The sequence below is a fragment of the Leopardus geoffroyi genome, chromosome A2, assembly GCF_018350155.1.
Source record: "Leopardus geoffroyi isolate Oge1 chromosome A2, O.geoffroyi_Oge1_pat1.0, whole genome shotgun sequence".
Taxonomy (NCBI): domain Eukaryota; kingdom Metazoa; phylum Chordata; class Mammalia; order Carnivora; family Felidae; genus Leopardus; species Leopardus geoffroyi.
Genome location: NC_059331.1, coordinates 82,584,980 through 82,604,547, shown reverse-complemented (window position 1 = coordinate 82,604,547; position 19,568 = coordinate 82,584,980). Strand labels below are relative to the sequence as shown.

At 35.6% G+C, this 19,568-nt stretch overlaps 1 protein-coding gene and 1 non-coding gene across 2 annotated transcripts in view; one reads left to right on the top strand and one right to left on the bottom strand.

The window, feature by feature from the left end:
* RSBN1L (round spermatid basic protein 1 like) overlaps positions 1-19,568 on the bottom strand; it is a 68,054-nt gene that overhangs the window by 27,232 nt on the left and 21,254 nt on the right. The window contains exon 2 of the mRNA XM_045494589.1: positions 7,747-7,857. Coding sequence (XP_045350545.1) covers positions 7,747-7,857 — 111 coding nt within the window. The remainder of the gene's footprint in view (positions 1-7,746; positions 7,858-19,568) is intronic.
* LOC123607726 lies at positions 16,497-16,607 on the top strand. Its single transcript, XR_006716875.1, has one exon. It is a non-coding gene; the product is annotated as a U6 spliceosomal RNA (small nuclear RNA).

Below are 19,568 nucleotides of genomic sequence, written 5' to 3'. Positions count from 1 at the left end.
CACACACACACACACACGAAGGCCTACGACAAATTTGTACCTATCGCGCATGGTACCATTCTGACATGTAGCAGACGTTCAATCAGTGTTTACTGAAGTAATGAATGGATATTTTAGAAAGCATAATCTTCAAATTTAAATGTAAAAAATCAGAAATGGGAAGTTGAACAGAGATCAGTCAGATGTTTCCCAATGACACATATCATCATTTTAATGCATCTAAGTTATTTAAAAATTGCATGTAGTCAAAAGACTTATAAATCACAAAGGGAGAGAACTACTTGCATTGTATGAGCAGCAACAAACACAGCAATTCCTTAGCTGTTTACCATATTTCCTCCTTACTATTCTTGCATCTAAAATGGACTATTTTAGAGGTCCACTAGATTTTGCAAAGTCCCCAATGAAGACCCAACAAGGCAGCAAAAAGGAGATGACAAAATTAGAATAATTTCACATGTCCTAAGCATAAATGATACCCATGTACTAGTAATGAGATGAATAAAAAAGTAAAACATTTAGGGATTATAACCATATACATTAATAAGCTTCTGTAACTAAAGTCAGGTAGATTCTGGGTCCAGAAATTTAGAACTCCAAAAAATACAAGAGTAATGCACAGAGGCTATACAGCTATAGACTAAGTGTACATATAAATGTGTAATTTTATCACAATATATTTATTTCTGTACAGCAAGAAAAATAGGAGAAAGCAAACATCTTCACAAGAGAGTATTATGCTGGGGCATCTGGGTGGCCCAATAGGTTAAGTGCCAGACTCTTTATATATGCTTAGGTCATGATCTCACAGTCCTGAGATTGAGCCCCGTGGCAGGCTCTACACTGAGCCCTCTCTCTCTGCCCCTCCCTCATTTGTGCTCTTTTCTTTCTCTCAAAAATAAATAAACTTAAAAAACATACTATGCTTCCTAAGATAGTATGAGAAAGCCATATGGTAAGAGTTAAGAAGAAAAAGCATTCACTGTTTCTACCTGTTATTTCACTTTTATAGACAACCTGTTATAAATTAAACCTTCCCAATCTGTTTCCTTACCTAAATTTTTCCATATGCACATATGGCTTTTATTCCTTTCTGTCTCCAGTGAGTGAGATGTCCTGCCTACTTTTCAAAAATAAGTCCCTCCCACCAACTCCAAAAACCCTTACAAAAATAGTTCCCTATCCTCTTCTTTTGATCAAACTTCTCAAAGCAACCATCTATGCTGAGGTCCTTCATTTATTACCTTATTCTTATCCCTTAAATTCTAAGTCTGCTTCAGTCTACTCAAATTTACTTTCCCAGAATGTTCAAATACTAAATCCAATGATATTCTCTCAATTCATTCTTCCTGATCTCTCCAAGCTTTAACAGAATTATCCAGTTCATCCTTGATTTTTTGCTTCTTTGACATTACTTCCTTGCTAATTTTTAGTTTAAAAGCATTCATCCTGAATGCTGGAGTCATATTAACCTTTCTATAAATTTTATATATTGTTGGATATTTATCCTTTAAGTAAACTGCTTTGAAGGGTTCTCAATGCCTACCAAATAAAATACAACCTCCTCAATATGGAATCCAAAGACAATGCTCTCAGGACAACTGGACAGCTCAGTTGGTTAAGTGTACGACTCTTGGTTCTAGCTCAGCTCATGATCTCTCTCACAGTTTGTAAGATCAAGCCCTGTCTTGGGCTCTGTGCGTGAAGCCTGCTTGGGATTTTCTCTCTCCTTGTCTCTCTGCCCCTTCCCGGCTTGCTCGCAAGCATGTACTATGTCTCAAAATAAAAAACAAAAAACAAAAACAAAAAAAACAGACAATACTCTCAAGTACTTCATTCTCTAGTCAATGTGTACTCCTTACAATTTCTTATAAAACACTTAGCCTGTGTTATCTTTCTACTACTTGCAAAGACATCTCCTCTTCCGAAAATACCCTTGTCCTACCCAGTACATCTGACCTCTTTCTTACCATTCTTTAAAGACAACTCATGTCATTTTCTTCATTTTGCTTTCCCTCTCTAGTTGGAACTGGAATCACTTCATTCTAAATTCATATAGGGGCACTTGGGTGGCTCAGGTTCCTGGCTCTCTCTGCCTGACTCTTGGTGTCAGTTCAGGTCATGATCTTTACGGCTCATGAGTTCAAGACCCACATCAGGCTCTGCACGGACAGCGTGGAGCCTGCTTGGGATTCTCTCTCTCTGCCCCTCCTCAGTTCTCTCTCTCCCTCAAAATAAATAAAAACTTTAAAATAAATAAATTCACATAGGGGCGCCTGGGTGGCTCAGTCGGTTGAGCGGCCGACTTCGGCTCAGGTCACGATCTCATGGTCCGTGAGTTCGAGCCCCGCGTCAGGCTCTGTGCTGACCGCTCGGAGCCTGGAGCCTGTTTCGGGTTCTGTGTCTCCCTCTCTCTCTCTGACCCTCCCCTGTTCATGCTCTGTCTCTGTCTCAAAAATAAATAAACGTTAAAAAAAATAATAAAAAATAAGAAAAATAAATTCATATAGTTATTTTTTTCACTCATAGTATACCTGTATATCACGTCCTTCCACATACTATATGAGCGAAACAAGTAACTTTTATATGAATTATAAGAAAGAGTTAAGTGATACTTTCCCCCCTAGCCAGGCATTGTATTCCTCATGACATTTAATACATTGCTACGGATGAACATTTAATAAATCCATAAATGAAGAGATTTCTCTCACCAATAAACTAACTGAGGTCTGTGGGTTTTTTCCTTGTCCCTCCTTCAGCCAAAGTTTTCCACAATATAAATACCACTAAATCCTAATCTTGGAAACAATAAACATAAAAATTCTCTTAATAGCAATTCTAAAAAAAGGGAAATTTAATGTTAACTTGTAAAAATTCATTACTTCTAAAAATTTATAAATATACAATGAAGACCAAATTGGTATAATTATGTAAAGCAAAAATAAAAATCTTTCAACATTACTGATGACATAGGTTTGTAGAGTCATAAAATGCAAAGTGTTAATTCTCTAATGTCTACACGTAAATAAATGAATATATTAATAAACTCACACTTGCTACCTAGGAATGAACTATCAAAACATTAGATTTAAGTTAATATTTTAAGAACAAAATTAATAATGAAAAAATTTTAAACAGGGAGTTAATCAGCATGAAAAGATAAAATAGGTATATATACGTAAGCAAAATCCAAATGCATCAAGGAAAAAAAGCAGTGAATTAAAAAATTATAACTTAAGGGGGAGTCTGCGTGGTTTCAGTCAGTAAGTGTTTGACTCCTGCTCTCAGCTCACGTCTTGATCTCAGGGTCCTGAGTTCAAGCCCTGAGTTGGGCTCCACATTGCGTGTGGAACCCACTTAAAAAAAAACAAAAACAAAAACAAAAACAGAACTCAGTACTATGTGCTGCTGAAGCGAGCTCCAAAAACAGAACTTAAAGTTTAAAAGGCCTAAGGTACAGAAACTAAATGGAAAATATATATAAAGTTGCACAAATTAAATGGGCTGCCAAAATAAAGAATTTCATTTCAATGAAAATATAAGCTTCATATCCTATTACATTTATACCTAACACATGTTTAAAAAGTAAAATGGAAAATATCCAGCCATTAGAATCACATGTTACTTTGAAATGAATTAGGCACAACAGTCTATTTTCTATTCACAAGGATGAATGAAAGTAGTAACAGTATTAAATGGTCAGAAAGTGAAAAATGCAAAATAATAAGAAATCAGTTAAGAGAGTCTTATAATGAGCAAGAAGGAATTAAATTCCCAAGACAAAGTACTCTGTAATTAAACACTAAAGCGAGCACAGTATGCAGAAGAGAGTTAACATAACATGGCTGAGACTGCTGGTCTTAGAAAGGCCTGCTTACAGGGGTGGCCCTGGGCTGGTATCTGAGAAACTGGTACTTTGGGAATGTCCCCACAATTCCTTGGTAAGAGTGGCTCACTGTATCTAAACTTTCCATGCAAACAATATGGTTTATGTTGACACCTTTTTCCTTTTGGGAGCCTGGAATTGTACATGCTAGACAAAAGATGCCTATGTAACCAACCCCCAATAGAAACCTTCAGCATCGAGTCTTGAGTTTTCTCGCATTGTTTTAAGCGCATCCTCTGTGATTCCACTTGCAGAGGACTCTTGGAAGCTTGTGCCTGATTTCCTCCAGACATTAATTACCCCATGTGCCTTTTCTCTCTACTGATTTTACTTTGTATCCTCCACTACGGTAAATCATAGCCATGAATACATCTATATGCTGAGTCCTACGAGTCCTCTCAGCAAATCATCAAACCTGGGGGTAGTGTTGGGGCCCTCTGATGGACACAGGTAACATGCATTCTTTACAAACTGAGGCACTAGCATTCACTAGACGTTATTTTTACATTCACTAGATAGATTTTTAAGGTTTTATATAATCTGTCACTCATTACCTTTGTTAGAAAGACACGTGAAATGCAGTAGACATATAGGTAGACAATCTTTAAATACTTTAAGGAAATTAGACCATTTTGATTATCAATGTTCTTCTCTTACACTAAAAGTATTTAAAGCAACATTTCTCTAAATCCTATGATTCTTCAAATCAGACCCATGCTTTTTTTTAAAGGATCGTGTATGCTTTTTTTTAAAGGATCGTGATACGTACCCATAACAAAAAGGGTTGTCAATTTGAACCCTCAAAAATTATAAAAGAATAGGATTGATAAGAGACCTTCCCTCCACAGATCCATAGATCCATGAATATAGTGGACCCCAGACACACACACATACACAGAGCACCACAGACACACACACGCAACGAGAGCCAAAGAAAGATTCAATCAGAGAGGTGCGCGCGCGCGCCCGCACGCGCGCACACACACACACACACACACACACACACACTGCCAGAGAGGAAAGAGACCCTCACTTAAATACAGAAATAAACACACACCGAAACAGATACAAAAACAGCATGTATTGTTAATAACTAATTAAACAAAAACTTTAAAAAATCACAAATCTACTGGCATTAATTTCTACCACTAGAGTTAGTATATTAGTGTTAACAAAAGAAAAAATAAGGGCTGTCCAGAAAAATTGGATCTGATTTCGTATCTAATATGGGAATTAATATTTATATATAACTCATTATCATACATAGAAAAAAAGTAGTAATTAGCTATTTTCAACCTCTGGGTCTTAGGGGAATGACTTTGCTTGTTTTGCATGGCAATATTTTCACTCTTCCTGACATGAATTACCTACCTGTGACCTTTGGTATACTAGTAATAATCTTGGATATTGGCTTCTTTTAACCCTCATTCCCCTTGCTCACCAGCAAGCTTCTTTTATGTGCTATAATGATAAATATCACTCTCAAAAATACTATAATCGTAACACCTCTGTTCTTAAAACTTTTCACAACATAAAAATGGCTGAAACATATAAGTATGCTCAGAAAAAGTAGGTGGTAGATGTTAAACATAAAAGGATAAGCTAAATCAGCTTATTTGTTCCTTTAAACTATTTCTCATAAAGCAAATAATCCTATTTTGTCAGTGAAAAACATTTACAAGATTTATGCACTAATAAAAATTTTTTAGCATGTATATAATTATGTATTTATATACATAATCTAGTCATACTCAATCTCATGCAATTTTTGATGAAAACCTGGAGGAAATGAGACTGGTGCAGAGTTAAGAGTTAGGATCTATTTTAGATGTCAAACACTGTCATTAAACAATCAATGCCTGTGTGTGCCATACTTTGTAACATTATCAGGAGAAAATAATACAGAGAGAAGAAAGGTTGAAAGGAAAACAGGGCACAAACGGCACACAGTAGTAAATACCAGCACACTGTCCCCACCAACAGATTCTGTTGTTGCTCCAGGACATCACCTCTCCCTGGTCATAGACTAGCAGGGCAAATTGTTTCCACTGGATAATAACAAAAGCTAACACTTACTTGGTGCTTACAATGGGACAGGCACTATTTCCAAAATGAATCATGTTTTATTCACTTAATTACCTATATTTTACCTAGGGAGGAGATAATTTTGTTGTTGTTTTTCAATCGCAAGAGTTAATCTTTCATACATGTTTACAAAAAAGATTCATAACCACTTAATGAATTATCTGTGGGCCAGACACCATGGTTGGCGCTTCCACCATACTTTACCTGATTTAATCTTCACAGCCCTGTAAAGCAGTAATTACATTATTATTTACCTTCATTCTATAATTAAGTACATTTTCCCATGGTCATCTCAGAGGTCACTAAGATTCATTTCTAAAACTATCTCATTCTTCCCCTTTATCATTACTAGGTTTCAGTTTAGTTCAATTCAAAATTTTTCCTAAATTTTTCATGTACTTCAAAGTCAAGGTTACTATTGCATACTACTGAAAAATCTCCATTTTCTTAGGCTATTTTAAATTGTTTGCATATATAATCTCTAGATTCACATATTTCATATGAATGGTATGTAAGGAATCCAACATTCACCCAAGTGACAGGAATTTCCATCACTGTACATTCCATTGGATAAGAAAATGACTATCTGACTAAACCAGTAAAAAATGACTATTTGACTAAACCAGCAGGGTAAAGTTAAGTAAACACTTCAAGCATTAATCATTAGCACTAGAGTGGTCAGATTTGAGTCCCGCCTCAAAGGCTTGCAATCTAATTAGACAACACAGCTAACACATGCTGTCAAAAGAAATAGAATAAAAGGACCATGAACATTAACTAACCATCAACTTAAGCTCTGAACTGTTTCTTCCAAGGTCAAAAGAATTTTATTAAAAATGAAGTTCTGACAAGTAGAAAATAGCTCAAGAACATCTGGAAACATGACAAAGAATGAAATGAAAATACAGAATCTAATATTCTGTTTATCTTAAATAATATAAATTAACCATTACTTCATTACACATACAATGCTATAAGCTTTTCTTCCTAATGTATATAATGGTTTATTAACACATGAGTTCAACATCAAATTAATCAAAGTCAATGTATTCTGATCCGTAAATTCTCGACTTAACAGGGGCCTCAAATGAATTTGTTAGCTGTCTAGCAACCAAATTGCCATGGATTCTTCTTGCTATCTGACTGAATTTAAGACTGTTCTTACTTCTCCTCTACCACATATTTCCTGAAAGGGTTTAGATTTATTGATAGGATTAGTATTATTACTCAACCACCCAGCCCCATGTATAAACAGCAACTGAAAACAAACATTAACAGAGAAAAGGCAGGAAACAAAAACAGGATATTCTTTAGGTATGCAAGCAACACACAGTAAGAGTATACCTTCTAATTCAGCTCAGAGTAAATGATCCCTGTATGATACCAGACTTTGAGATGGTGATTACTGTCAAATATTTTTAAGATCACTTCTTCTACCATCCATCCCTCTTGTACTAAAATTGTTTTAGCTCTTTAGATGATCTAAACATGGGTAAATACTAGTAATGCAAACACAGAATTAAATAACCTATATTTAAGGAAACTAATAGTTTGATGAAGCTCAACCTTTACTACTTCTTCATAAAGTATACTGAAGAAATATACTACTAACAACATTATGGATTAGAACTCCCTACTATTACAATAACTTTCCATATTCTAACCATTAAAGTTTGCTCTCAGCAAAATTTGGCAACAAACATTAAATCACTAAGTCTGAAAGTACAATGAGCAATATAATATAGTACAACTTACATCACTAAATATAAACTTACTTTTCAGCAAAATCTTTATTTCTCCATTTTCTTTCTTGATCTCATTCATTACTTTATGCTTCTTTTTCTCTCTCTCTTTATCTCTCTCTTTAATTTTGTCTTTGATTTTATCTGAAAGACAAAACAAAGGAAATATTTAAAATCATTTTAAAATAAATAAATAAAATCATTTTATAATTTTTCCCCATGAACCATAGTGCAATTTCTAGAGTTACAATATAGCATGAAAAATCAGAATGAAAAACAATCATGCCTTTTGTTCTTCCTCTCAGGTTTGGGGGAAATAGATTTCCGAATTTCCTGTCATAAATTAACATGGAACACATAATATACACATCATATATTGTCAAAATTTATCATTATAAAGATTTGTAGAGATTCTAAAGAAAAATCTTCATTCTAAAGATTATTCATTTAATTCATGTCAACCACAATATTAGACTACCTTCAAATCACTTAAAATAACTGCCTAATTGAGATAGTAAACTACAATGGAAAAAGTGCTAGCTTTGAGGTTGGCTATATCTGAATTAATACCTTAACAATGAAAAAACAATCACAGTTCCTTAAACTATAAAATGGTGGTTATTATCTTTCTCACAGGTTACTGTAAGGATTAAATAAATCAATTTATAAAATGACTACCCAGAGCCTGGTTTATATAAGACTAAATGGAGTTCCCCTACCTTTGCTTGCATCTTTTAAAAAGGATATGACTGATCTGGCTAGCTGGTGATATTAGGATATTAAGATAAAAGGTATAGGGGCACCTGGGTGGCTCGGTTGTTGAGCGTCCAACTTCAGCTCAGGTCTCGATCTTGCGGTTTGTGGGTTGGAGCCCCGCGGTGAGCTTTGGGCTGAGAGCTCAGAGCTGGAGCCTGCTTCAGATTCTGTGTCTCCCTCTCTCTCAGTCCCTCCCCCACTCTATCTCCCTCTCTCTGAAAAATAAACATTAAAAAAAATTTTTTTTTAAATAAAAGGTGTAAGAACTCTAGGAATCATTGATCTGCATTCTAAAAATTTAAATTTGAGTTTGTAAGATTTATTGCCCTATTCTTGTTCAATCAAGCTCCAATGCCCCCAGCAAAAGAGAAGATCTAGAGAATTTTAAAATAGTGATGTAGTCTCTGTTCTCAAAATGCTTCCCATTGATTACAAAGTCATGATTGAAGCACATAAAATCTATAAAATATCTTCTAATGTAACAGAGATTATATAGTGTATATACACAGACTACAGAATTTTTTTTTAATTTTTTTTTTTAACGTTTATTTATTTTTGAGACAGAGACAGAGCATGAACAGGGGAGGGTCAGTGAGAGGGAGACACAGACTCTGAAACAGGCTCCAGGCTCTGAGCTGTCAGCACAGAGCCTGACACGGGGCTCGAACTCATAGACTGCAAGATCATCACTTGAGCTGAAGTCAGCCGCTTAACCGACTGAGCCACACAGGCGCCCCCAGACTGCAGAATTTCTTAAAATCCCCCCTTACTGTCCTTTCTATAAATATTATCCTGAGGCCATAACCACCTTATGATTAGATTACCATCTATATCAGTACTGCCCAGTAGAAATATAATGCTTACCTGATATGTAAATTTGAGCTTTCTAGTAGTCACATTAGAAACAAAAACTAACAGGTGAAACTAATTTTAATAATACGTTTTATTTAGCTAATGAATCTAAAACATGGTCATTTCAAAATGAAACCAATATTAACAAATTACTGAGACATTTTACATTATTTTTTTTTTCCACAGTAAGACTTCAAAATCCAGTGTATATTTTGTACTTAACGGCATATCTCAATTCAAAGTATTCAACAGCCACATGAGTGACACTAGTGACTACCACACTGAACAGCTCAGGTCTAGACTACTTAAACAGAAAATTCTTAGAAAATAAATTAATGCACTTAACAATTTAAAACTTACATTCATTAATAAAAAAAAATTCAAATAACATATTCTACCGATCAAACTGACAAAGTGCTTTTGCAAAAATGATAATACTCAAAACAGAGGAGAGGACAGGTGATGGTAGAGCAAACCAAAACAGGGACTGACTTAACAAATATGCATTGCTGAGTATAAGAAAAGGGTTAGGGAAATACAAGTAAGTAAGGTCCTCATCTGTTCACATATAACTTAAATTCTAGAAATACATTAAGCTGTTCTCACACTTCAGATTAGTTTACTTTTTGATGCTTAAAGTCCTTGAGATCCTGTCATAGGCTGTCATCCAGCTATTAAGTGTTTACTCCAACTAGCTGGAGCTTAGACACATATATAAATTAATATTTCCTAAATAAACATACATTTTTAATGAACTATTTATGCCTCATTTAAAAATCACAACTGAAGAAAATAATCTGTCTCTGCATTTATTTTCCCAATCATCCCTGTTAGTTTATTAACCTAAAAGTGTTATTTCAATAACTATTGAACTTTTAAAGTTTATTAAAGTATAATATACACACAGAGAAAAACATATAAGTATACAGCTCAATTTTCACAAAAATGAACAGCACCTCAAGGATCCCGTCTTCCCTTCCAGTACCCCTAAGAGTAACCAAGATCCTAACTGCTAACCACACAGATGGAAATAACTACAGAATTTTAATGGCATATATGTATACAAAGACTATGATATAATATAAACTTACCACAGTCACAAAATATAAATATTTTTCAGAATAAAATTAAACTAGCTTCTCAGAAAATAAAATTATAATATGGTTATGACCCAATTTTTTAGTAAACTTTATATGCTTATAAATATATTTATTTATAGACAGTATAGACTTTAAGAGCAGTTTTAGGTTCTCAGCAAAACTGAACAGCAAGTATATACAGATTTTGCATATAGAACTGCTACCCCTATACATCCCAATTTTTAAAAAATTATAATGTACACACATTCAAAAGACTGAAAAATAATAGTTCAAATTATTAAAAGCTATTATTTTTGGTGGCACCTGGGTGGCTCAGTGGGTTGAGTGTCTGACTCTTGGGTTTCAGCTCAGCTCATGATCTCAAGGTTGGTAGGTTTGAGCCCCACTCCCTGCTCTGCGCTGACTGCCAGTGTGAAGTCTGCTTAGGATTCTCTCTGCCCCTCTCCCACTTGTGCTGTCTCTCTCTCTCTCTCTCTCTCAAAAATGAACAAACATTAAAAAATAAATAAAAAATAAAAAGGGTGGTAAAGGACTGAAGAAAAGCGATACAAACAGACCCATGATAAGAATTTGAACCCAGAAGCAAAAGGAATATAAGAATGGAGGAAAAGAGAAGGAATAAATGACTAAGCATTATCAAACTAGAACAAGCTGTAAATTACAAAGTTGAAAAATAAACATTTGCTAAAGACATATACCATATGTAAAAGTTAAGATATAAAAAATAAAATTGATTAAAATAATTTCAAATAATATAAATGGGATTTTCAAACATATTCAATTTATTGAATTACCAGTATATTTCAGATTTAATGCACCCAATATATTTCTATTGAGCACTTATGTGCAAGAGATAAAAAGAGTAATAGTGCTGTACTAAAGAATCTTACAATCAACGATATCAGTTGATATTGGTTGATTCTTACTGTTGGTACCACTATGGAAAACCAGTTCTTTTTTTTTTTTTTTTAATTTTTTTTTAAATGTTTTTATTTATTTTTGACACAGAGACAGAGCATGAGCAGGGGAGAGGCAGAAAGAGGGGGGAGACACAGAATCTGAAGCAGGCTCCAGGCTCTGAGCTGTCAGCACAGAGCCCGATGCGGGGCTCGAACTCACAGACCGCGAGATCATGACCTGAGCCAAAGTCGGGCGCTCAACTGAGCCACCCAGGCGCCCCGGAAAACCAGTTCTTAAAACAAACAAACAAACAAACAAACAAACAAACACCGGTTCTTAAATAATAAAATCATTGTTTTCATCTTGTTATAAAATTTACTAGTCTCCACCAGTATTACAGTCATTATAATAATATAGAATGAAAACGCACACACACATAAACAAATATTAGGTGAATGGGTCCAGTATAAAGAAAGTAGAACTTATAAAAAGCATTGTTAGAGAATCCTTTTGAGAGATTTCTAATACACCAACAATCCATTTATCTGGAATCTTCAGAATAAATTCACAGTTCCTACATAAAAGAAGACTGCCACTGTTTTTTAATCATTCTAATAATTTTCAAAAATGTATTATACTTCCCTGCTTTCAAAAATCTAAGAAATATAGTCTTTTCATTATGACAAAAATTTAAACTCTCACTATCACACTCATACTGATGAACTCAAAAACAAATCAAAACAAAATTTACCCGTTCAAAACTAAAAAACAGTATTTAAGTATCATTTAATTTTTATTGTCTTAGCTGTCATTTATCATTCCACATACAAGAGGTGACAGCTATAACTTCTGGCAGTCACCAATAGGCTCATTCTCATCTGCTCTATCCTAAGAAATTAGACCAGGTCCATCAATACTATACTGTATACAACAGTATGCAGGTTCTCTATCTCTATCCCTATTAAAACAAGTTTCACACTGTATTCTTTCTAGTTATAAACTTATCTTTCTCCTTATAATCAATCCTCCCCCACCAGTATATAGTTTATCCTTGAGAGTAGAAAAGACTCTACCTCAATAAATGCTTGTTTGATACACAAAACAGGTCCTGTGATACAGTAAATTACTGTTATTTTCTGAAGCAAATTGTGACTTTCCTTTTATGTGCTCTATGTTGATCTTTACTAATTCTTCCTTCTTTTCCTAGCCATACCACAGCAAGGAAGGAAATTCTTAGTCCTTAAAGCCATCCAGGAGTAGTTCCTCAAATTTATTTCCCCTTCTAACTACCCTGGTTGTTTCTGACAAAAAATCCTGAGATTTATGAAGTTGCTCCTCCAAAAACATTAGGGTTCCACAATTTTTCTAAGTCTCAATAAAGGCTAATAATTTTCCCTGAAAGACAATGGGGTAATTTCTCTTTTATGTAGATCTCTTTTTACATGAAGAATTCTTACAACATAACATCTAAAAAACTAAGAAAAAGAAAGTAACAGTAGGAAAAGCATGTGACTCTCGATCTTGGGGTCATAAGTTTGAACCCCATGTTGAGTGTACAGATGAATAAAACAATAAAGAATTTTAAAAAGAAATAAAAAAAATTTTAATAAAAAAGAGAAAATAGAAAAAGGTACAAAGGACATAAAAAAATTTCAACCTTACCAGTGTTCAAAGGAACACAAAACAATATAAAACTGTGGTGCCTGGGTGGCTCAGGCAGTTGAGAGTCCTCCCCCACTTGTGCTCTGTCTCTTAAAAATAAATAAACATTAAAAAAATTTTTGAATAAAAAATAAAATAAAAACACAGTAGCAAAGGGGTGCCTGTCTGGTCCAGTCAGTGGAGCATATGACTCTTTGATCTCAGGGTTGGGAGTTTGAGTCCCATGTTGGGTGTAGAGATTACTTAAAAAATAAAATAAAATCTTAAGAAAAATACAATAGCAAAACTGAAAAGCTAAAAACATGAAGGTAAAGTTGGGATAATCTTCCAAAAAGAGAGCAACAAGACAAAGTGGAAAACAGCAGAAAAAAAGGTTACCTAAAGGATCTCTTCAGGAGATCCAATATCAAATTAACTGAAATTTCAGAAAAGAAAAATAGAATTTTACAGGGAAGGAAAATATCAAAATGAATAAATGAGAAATTTTCTCAGAAAAAATGAGTCACCAAACTTTAAGGGATGAGCAAAGGGGCTCAGTTGGAAGAGCAAGGAACTCGACCTCAGGGTCATGAGTTTGAGCCCCCTGCAGGGTGCAGAGATTACTTAAATTTAAAAAAAAAAAAAAAAAAAAAAGGGAGAGAGAGAGAGGAGAACAAAGAATGGAATTCACAGTGGTAGCCCCCCTCTCCACATACACACCAAGCACATCATCATGAAATTTTAGTTTCAAGAGAAGATCCTAAAAGCCTCCTGAGGAATTAAAAAAAAAACCACAAAACAAAACCAGCTCTCACATAAAAGATCAGATAACAGTGTGGAACTCAACACAATAGTAGATGGTAGAAAGCAATAGGACGACAAGTGCCTTCAGAATGCTGAATGAAAGTAATGTTTAACCTAGAATTATAGGATCTGTCAAACTATCAACCAAGTACAAAGGAAGACATGATCACACAAGCAAAAATTCAAACATTGTTACCACACACACCCCCTTTCTTAGGATACGCTTAAGTAAATTAAGGAGTAAACAAAGAAGGAAAAGGAAAACGGCATGAGACCAAGGAAACAGGAGACCCACCACAGGAAGGCACACAAGAAAGTATCAGTATGAAAACTGTGTAGTTGGCTTAAACCATAACCAGTTCAGGTATAGAGCACTGCAGAAACCACCTCCAAGAATAAAAGGGAATTGCCAGATTATCTCTTACCACAGAACACAAAGAATAGGGCAGAAAATGAAGATGCCAATACATATAAATAGAACTTCCTGGACTTATAATGGGATTTCGTCCCAATAAACCCTTTCATTGTAAATTGAAAATACTGGGGTGTCGGTGGTTCACCAACCATGGTTCACAGTTAAGTGTCCGACTTTGGCCTCAGGTCATGATCTCACAATTCATGGGTTTGAGCCTCACAGAGGGTTCTGTGCTGACAGCTCAGAACCTGGAACCTGCTTCAGATTCTGTATCTACCTCTCTCTCTTTGCCCGTACCCTGTTCCTGCTCTCTCACTCTTGCAAAAATAAATAAATGTTAAAAAAAAAAAAACCAAAGAAACATTTTTTTTCATTAAGTCAGAAATGCATTTAATACACCTAATTTAACAAACATGCTCAGAACCCTTACATTAGCCTACAGTTGGACAAAATCATCGAACACAAAGCCTATTTTATAATAAAGTGTTGGATATCTCAAGTAATTTATTGAATATTTCACTGAAAGTGAAAAACACAATGGCTGTATGGAGACAGAATGGTTGTAAGTATATGGGTTGTTAACCCTCATGACTCCATGGTTGATGGGGAGTTCACCTCACTGCCACACCCAGCATCACCAGAGAGTACCCTACCACATATTGCTAGCCCTGGGAAAAGATCAAAATTCAAAAATATAGTTTTTACTGAATTATATCACTTTTGCACTATCATCTAGTCAAAAAATTCCAAGTCACTGTAAGTCAGGGACCAATATGTATGAAAAGAAAGGCCATTTTTAACTATTACGAAAATCCAGAAGGCCATACAGAAAAGGATCTCTGATTTGCATTGAACAGTATTTGCAAAGTCATAATAGGCACTATTATTGCACTTTAAGTTTTAGGAAATTACTGGTTAGGAAAGAAGCTAGGTTATAAAAGTGCTAAATTCTTATTACCCTTAACAAGAATGAAATATAGTGTGTCTAAAACCGATCAGTCAAAAAATAAAAGGCACTATGAGCATTTTATTCAGAAATTTGGAATTAAACGATGAGAACTAAAAGAGTTAACAACTGGGGGTGAGGGTAGGGAATGCAAAGAGTTAGGGCCATTTCCCATTATAAACCTTTCAGTATTTAATTTTTAAAATTTTTATTTTTTGAGAAACAGACAGCAAGAGCAGGGGATGGGCAGAGAGAGAGAGAGAGAGAGAGAGAGAGAGAGAGAGAGAATCTTAGGCAGCCTCCACACCTGCACAGAGCCCAATGTGGGGCTTGATCCCATAAACTGTGAAATCATGACCTCAGCAGAAATCAAGAGTTGAATACTTAACCAACTGAGCCACCAAAGCATCCCAATTTGATTTTTTAGATTAAATTTTATTTTTAAAATTTACAAAGTCATGGCCTTCCTTTCAAAAACCCATCTCCCCATTCCAGTCGTGAGAAAAACATCAGACAGATCCCAATTGAGGGACATTTTATAAAATGCCTGACCAGTACTCCTGAAACTATCAAGATAATCAAAAGCAAGAAAAATCTAAGCAATTGCTGTAGCCAAGAAGAGCCTAAATAGACATAATGACTAAATGTAACGTGGTACCCTGGGTGGGATCCCTGAACAGAAAAAAAGACATTATGGGGGGCATCTGGGTGGCTCAGTCAGTTTAGCATATGACTTCTGATTTTGGCTCAGGTCATGATCTCACAATTCATGAGATCTGGCCCTATGCCAGCTCTACGCTGACAGTACAGAGCCTGCTTGGGATTCTCTCTCTCCCTCTCCCTCTGCCCCTCACCCACTCACTCTCCCTCCCTCTCTCAAAAATAAACTTAAAATTTTTTTTCTTTAACATTTATTTATTTTTGAGAGACAGAGACAGCGCCAGTGGAGGAGGGGCAGAGAGAGAAGGAGACACAGAATCTGAACCAGGCTCCAGGCTCTGAGCTGTCAATGCAGGGCGCGGACCCATGAAATGCGAGATCATGACCTGAGCCAAAATCAAGAGTTAGACGCTTAACCAACTGAGCCACCCAGGTGCCCCAATAAACTTTTTTAAAAAAGGACACTGGGTAAAAATAAGGAAACCTGAATAAAGTATGTACTTTGGTTAATGATAATATATCAATATGCATTCATTAATTGTGACAAATGTATCATACAAATATAAAATTTCAAGAACAAGAGAAAGTGAGAAAATTTCAAGAGAAAATTTTTCTATAAATGTAAAGCTATTCCAAAATTGAAAGCTTAATAAAACTTATATTTATCTAAATTTATAAAGGAAAAACTTAATTGTAAGAAAGAAATATAGTGCTTGCTTGCCTCAGCAGCACATATACTAAAATTGGAATGATACAGAGAAGATTAGCATGGCCCCCAAGCAAGAATGACATGCAAATTCATGAAGCATTCCATATTTATGGGACAGACAGTGGCTGCACTTGTGGTGATCACAGCATATGTATAAACTGTCAAATCACTATTTTGTACACCTGAGGCCAAAGTGCCATTGTATGTCAATCATAGTCAAATACACAGACACACACAGGTTTGTGCATGAGGCTAATGTGACATTGTGTGTCAACTATACATGCATACATAACACAGACACATGCAGTTTGTGTGCATGTGTAGATAAATTTCACTCTATGTAATGGACAGAGTTCCAAGACACTGTTAAATAAAAAGAGCAAGTTGCACAAAAGTGGTATAATATTTAGGCTTTTGAAAATAGGCTACATATTCTTTTCTGTGCATGTATATGTACACATGTACATATGTAAATGCACTGAAAAAAATCTGGAAGGAAGAATACAAAATACCTAACAGGTTTGCTCCTATGGAAAGAACAAAAGAACTTTAAAAAAATTATTTATTTATTTATTTATTTATTTATTTATTTATTTATTTTGAGAGAGAGAGAGAGAGAGAGAGAGAGAGAGAGAGAGAATGCACGCACGCACAAGCGGGGGATGGCAGAAAGAAGAAGAGACAGAATCCGAAGTAGGCTCTACACGGTGCAGAGCCTGACGCGGGGCTTGAACTCACAAACCGTGAGATCATGACCCGAGCTGAGATCAAGAGTCAGACGCTTAATCAACTGAGCCACCCAGGTGCTCCAAAAGGAACTCTTAATTCTTTTTTTTTTTTTTTTAATTTTTTTTTTTTTTCAACGTTTATTTATTTTCGGGACAGAGAGAGACAGAGCATGAACGGGGGAGGGACAGAGAGAGAGGGAAACACAGAATCGGAAACAGGCTCCAGGCTCTGAGCCATCAGCCCAGAGCCTGACGCGGGGCTTGAACTCACGGACCGCGAGATCGTGACCTGGCTGAAGTCGGACGCTTAACCGACTGCGCCACCCAGGCGCCCCAGGAACTCTTGATTCTTATTTTAGGTAATTCTAAATTATCTGAAATTTCTACAACAGAAAGGGATTCATATTTATACTTATGTAATTAAGTTGTTAGCATACATCTCTTTCCTGAAAAAAGAATTGATAATTTCATGTTTAGACAAATTTTTTTTTAACTGGATTTACAGTTGAGCACCTGGGTGGCTCAGTCAGTTAAGCATCCAACTTTGACTCAGGTCCTGATCTCATGGCTTATGGGTTTGTGCCCTGTGTTGAGCTCTGTGCTGACAGCTCAGAGCCTGGATGGAGCCTGCTTTGCATTGTGTCTCCCTCTCTCTTTGTCCCTCCCCTGCTCGCATTCTGTGTCTCTTTCTTTCTCAAAAATAAATTAACATTAAAAAAAAAAAACTTTTTAAAAGATTTAGAATCACTCAAGGTGCATCAGAAGGAAAGAAATAAGAAAAAAAAAAAAAACACTTCAAAATAAAAGAGTGACTATGTAACCTAACACACAAACACACATGAAAATGTTACTTTTTCCAAATTCCTTACTTCATTAAAATTGTTCAAGTGTATTTCTACTTCACTTTATATACATTATCTCAAGGTTATGTTATAGTTAACAAAAAGAACAAAAGGAGAAAATATGATGCAATTATACACCTATTCTCAATATGTATATATGCATGTACTACTTGTTAGATTTAAAAGCTTTTAAGGAAAAGAGAGAAATCCCATAAATGACTCATTAAACCACAGAATTCTGTACAAAGAAGGATCTTCATGTAGATTCATTAGATTTTTTTTTTTTAAAAGACGTTGTCAGAGGGGTGCCTAGCTGGCTTACTCAGTAAACTCTTGATCTCAGGGTCTTGAGTTCAACTCCTCCCATGGGCATAGAGCTTACATTAACAAATAATAATTAAAAGTAAAAAACAGGGGCACCTGTGTGGCTCAGTCGGTTAAGCACCCGACTTCGGCTTCGGTCATGATCTCATGGTTTGGGAGTTTGAGCCCAGTGTCATGCTCTATGCTAATAGAGTGTAGCCTAGAGCCCACTCCAAGTTCTGTGTCTCCCTCTCTGTCCCCTTCCCGCTCATACTCTGTCTCTCTCTCTCAAAAATAAACAAACATTAAAAAAGTAAATAAAATAGGGGCATTGGGTGGTTCAGGTAAGCATCCGACTTCAGCTCAGTTTAATGATCCTGTGGTCCCTGAGTTTGAGCCCTGCGTCAGGCTCTGTGCTAACAGCTCAGAGCCTGAAGCCTGCTTCAGATTCTGTGTGTGTGTGTGTGTGTGTGTGTGTGTGTGTGTGTGTGTGTGTGTGTCTGCCCCTCCCTCACTTGCACTCTTTCTCTCAAAATAAATAAATAAATAAATAAATAAATAAATAAATAAATAAATATTAATGAAATAAAAAAAAATAAAGTGTCATAAAAATCCATACTACCTGTTCTTTTTTTTTTTTTTAATGTTTATTTATTTTTGAGACAAAGAGAGACAAAGCATGAACGAGGGAGGGTCAGAGAGAGAGAGGGAGACACAGAATCTGAAGCAGGCTCCAGGCTCTGAGCTGTCAGCACAGAGCCCGACGCGGGGCTCGAACTCACGGACTGTGAGATCATGACCTGAGCCGACGTCGGCCGCTTAACCAACTAAGCCACCCAGGAGCCCCTCCACACTACCTGTTCTTAAGGAGTGTTGGTAGAATTTTCTACTGAAGACTTCAGTTACAATACATTCTTGTACCACAAACCTCAAATAGGCTTCACGCTATGAGTTCTTCCTGCTTTGGGTATGTGCCATGATTCACACTGTAATAATACAGTCTATGAAATCAGTTAGTCTGAACAACAACACTGATCTCCTTAAACACCTTTCCCAGACAGGAGTAAGTATAGCTAGGAATAGATCTGAAAATAAGCAATAAATAGAAGAAAAAGAGAAATAATACAGAATTTAAGTGGGGAAGTAGAAGGGAAGGTAACATTACAAAAATGGAAAGAAAAAGGTAAAGGATACAGTAA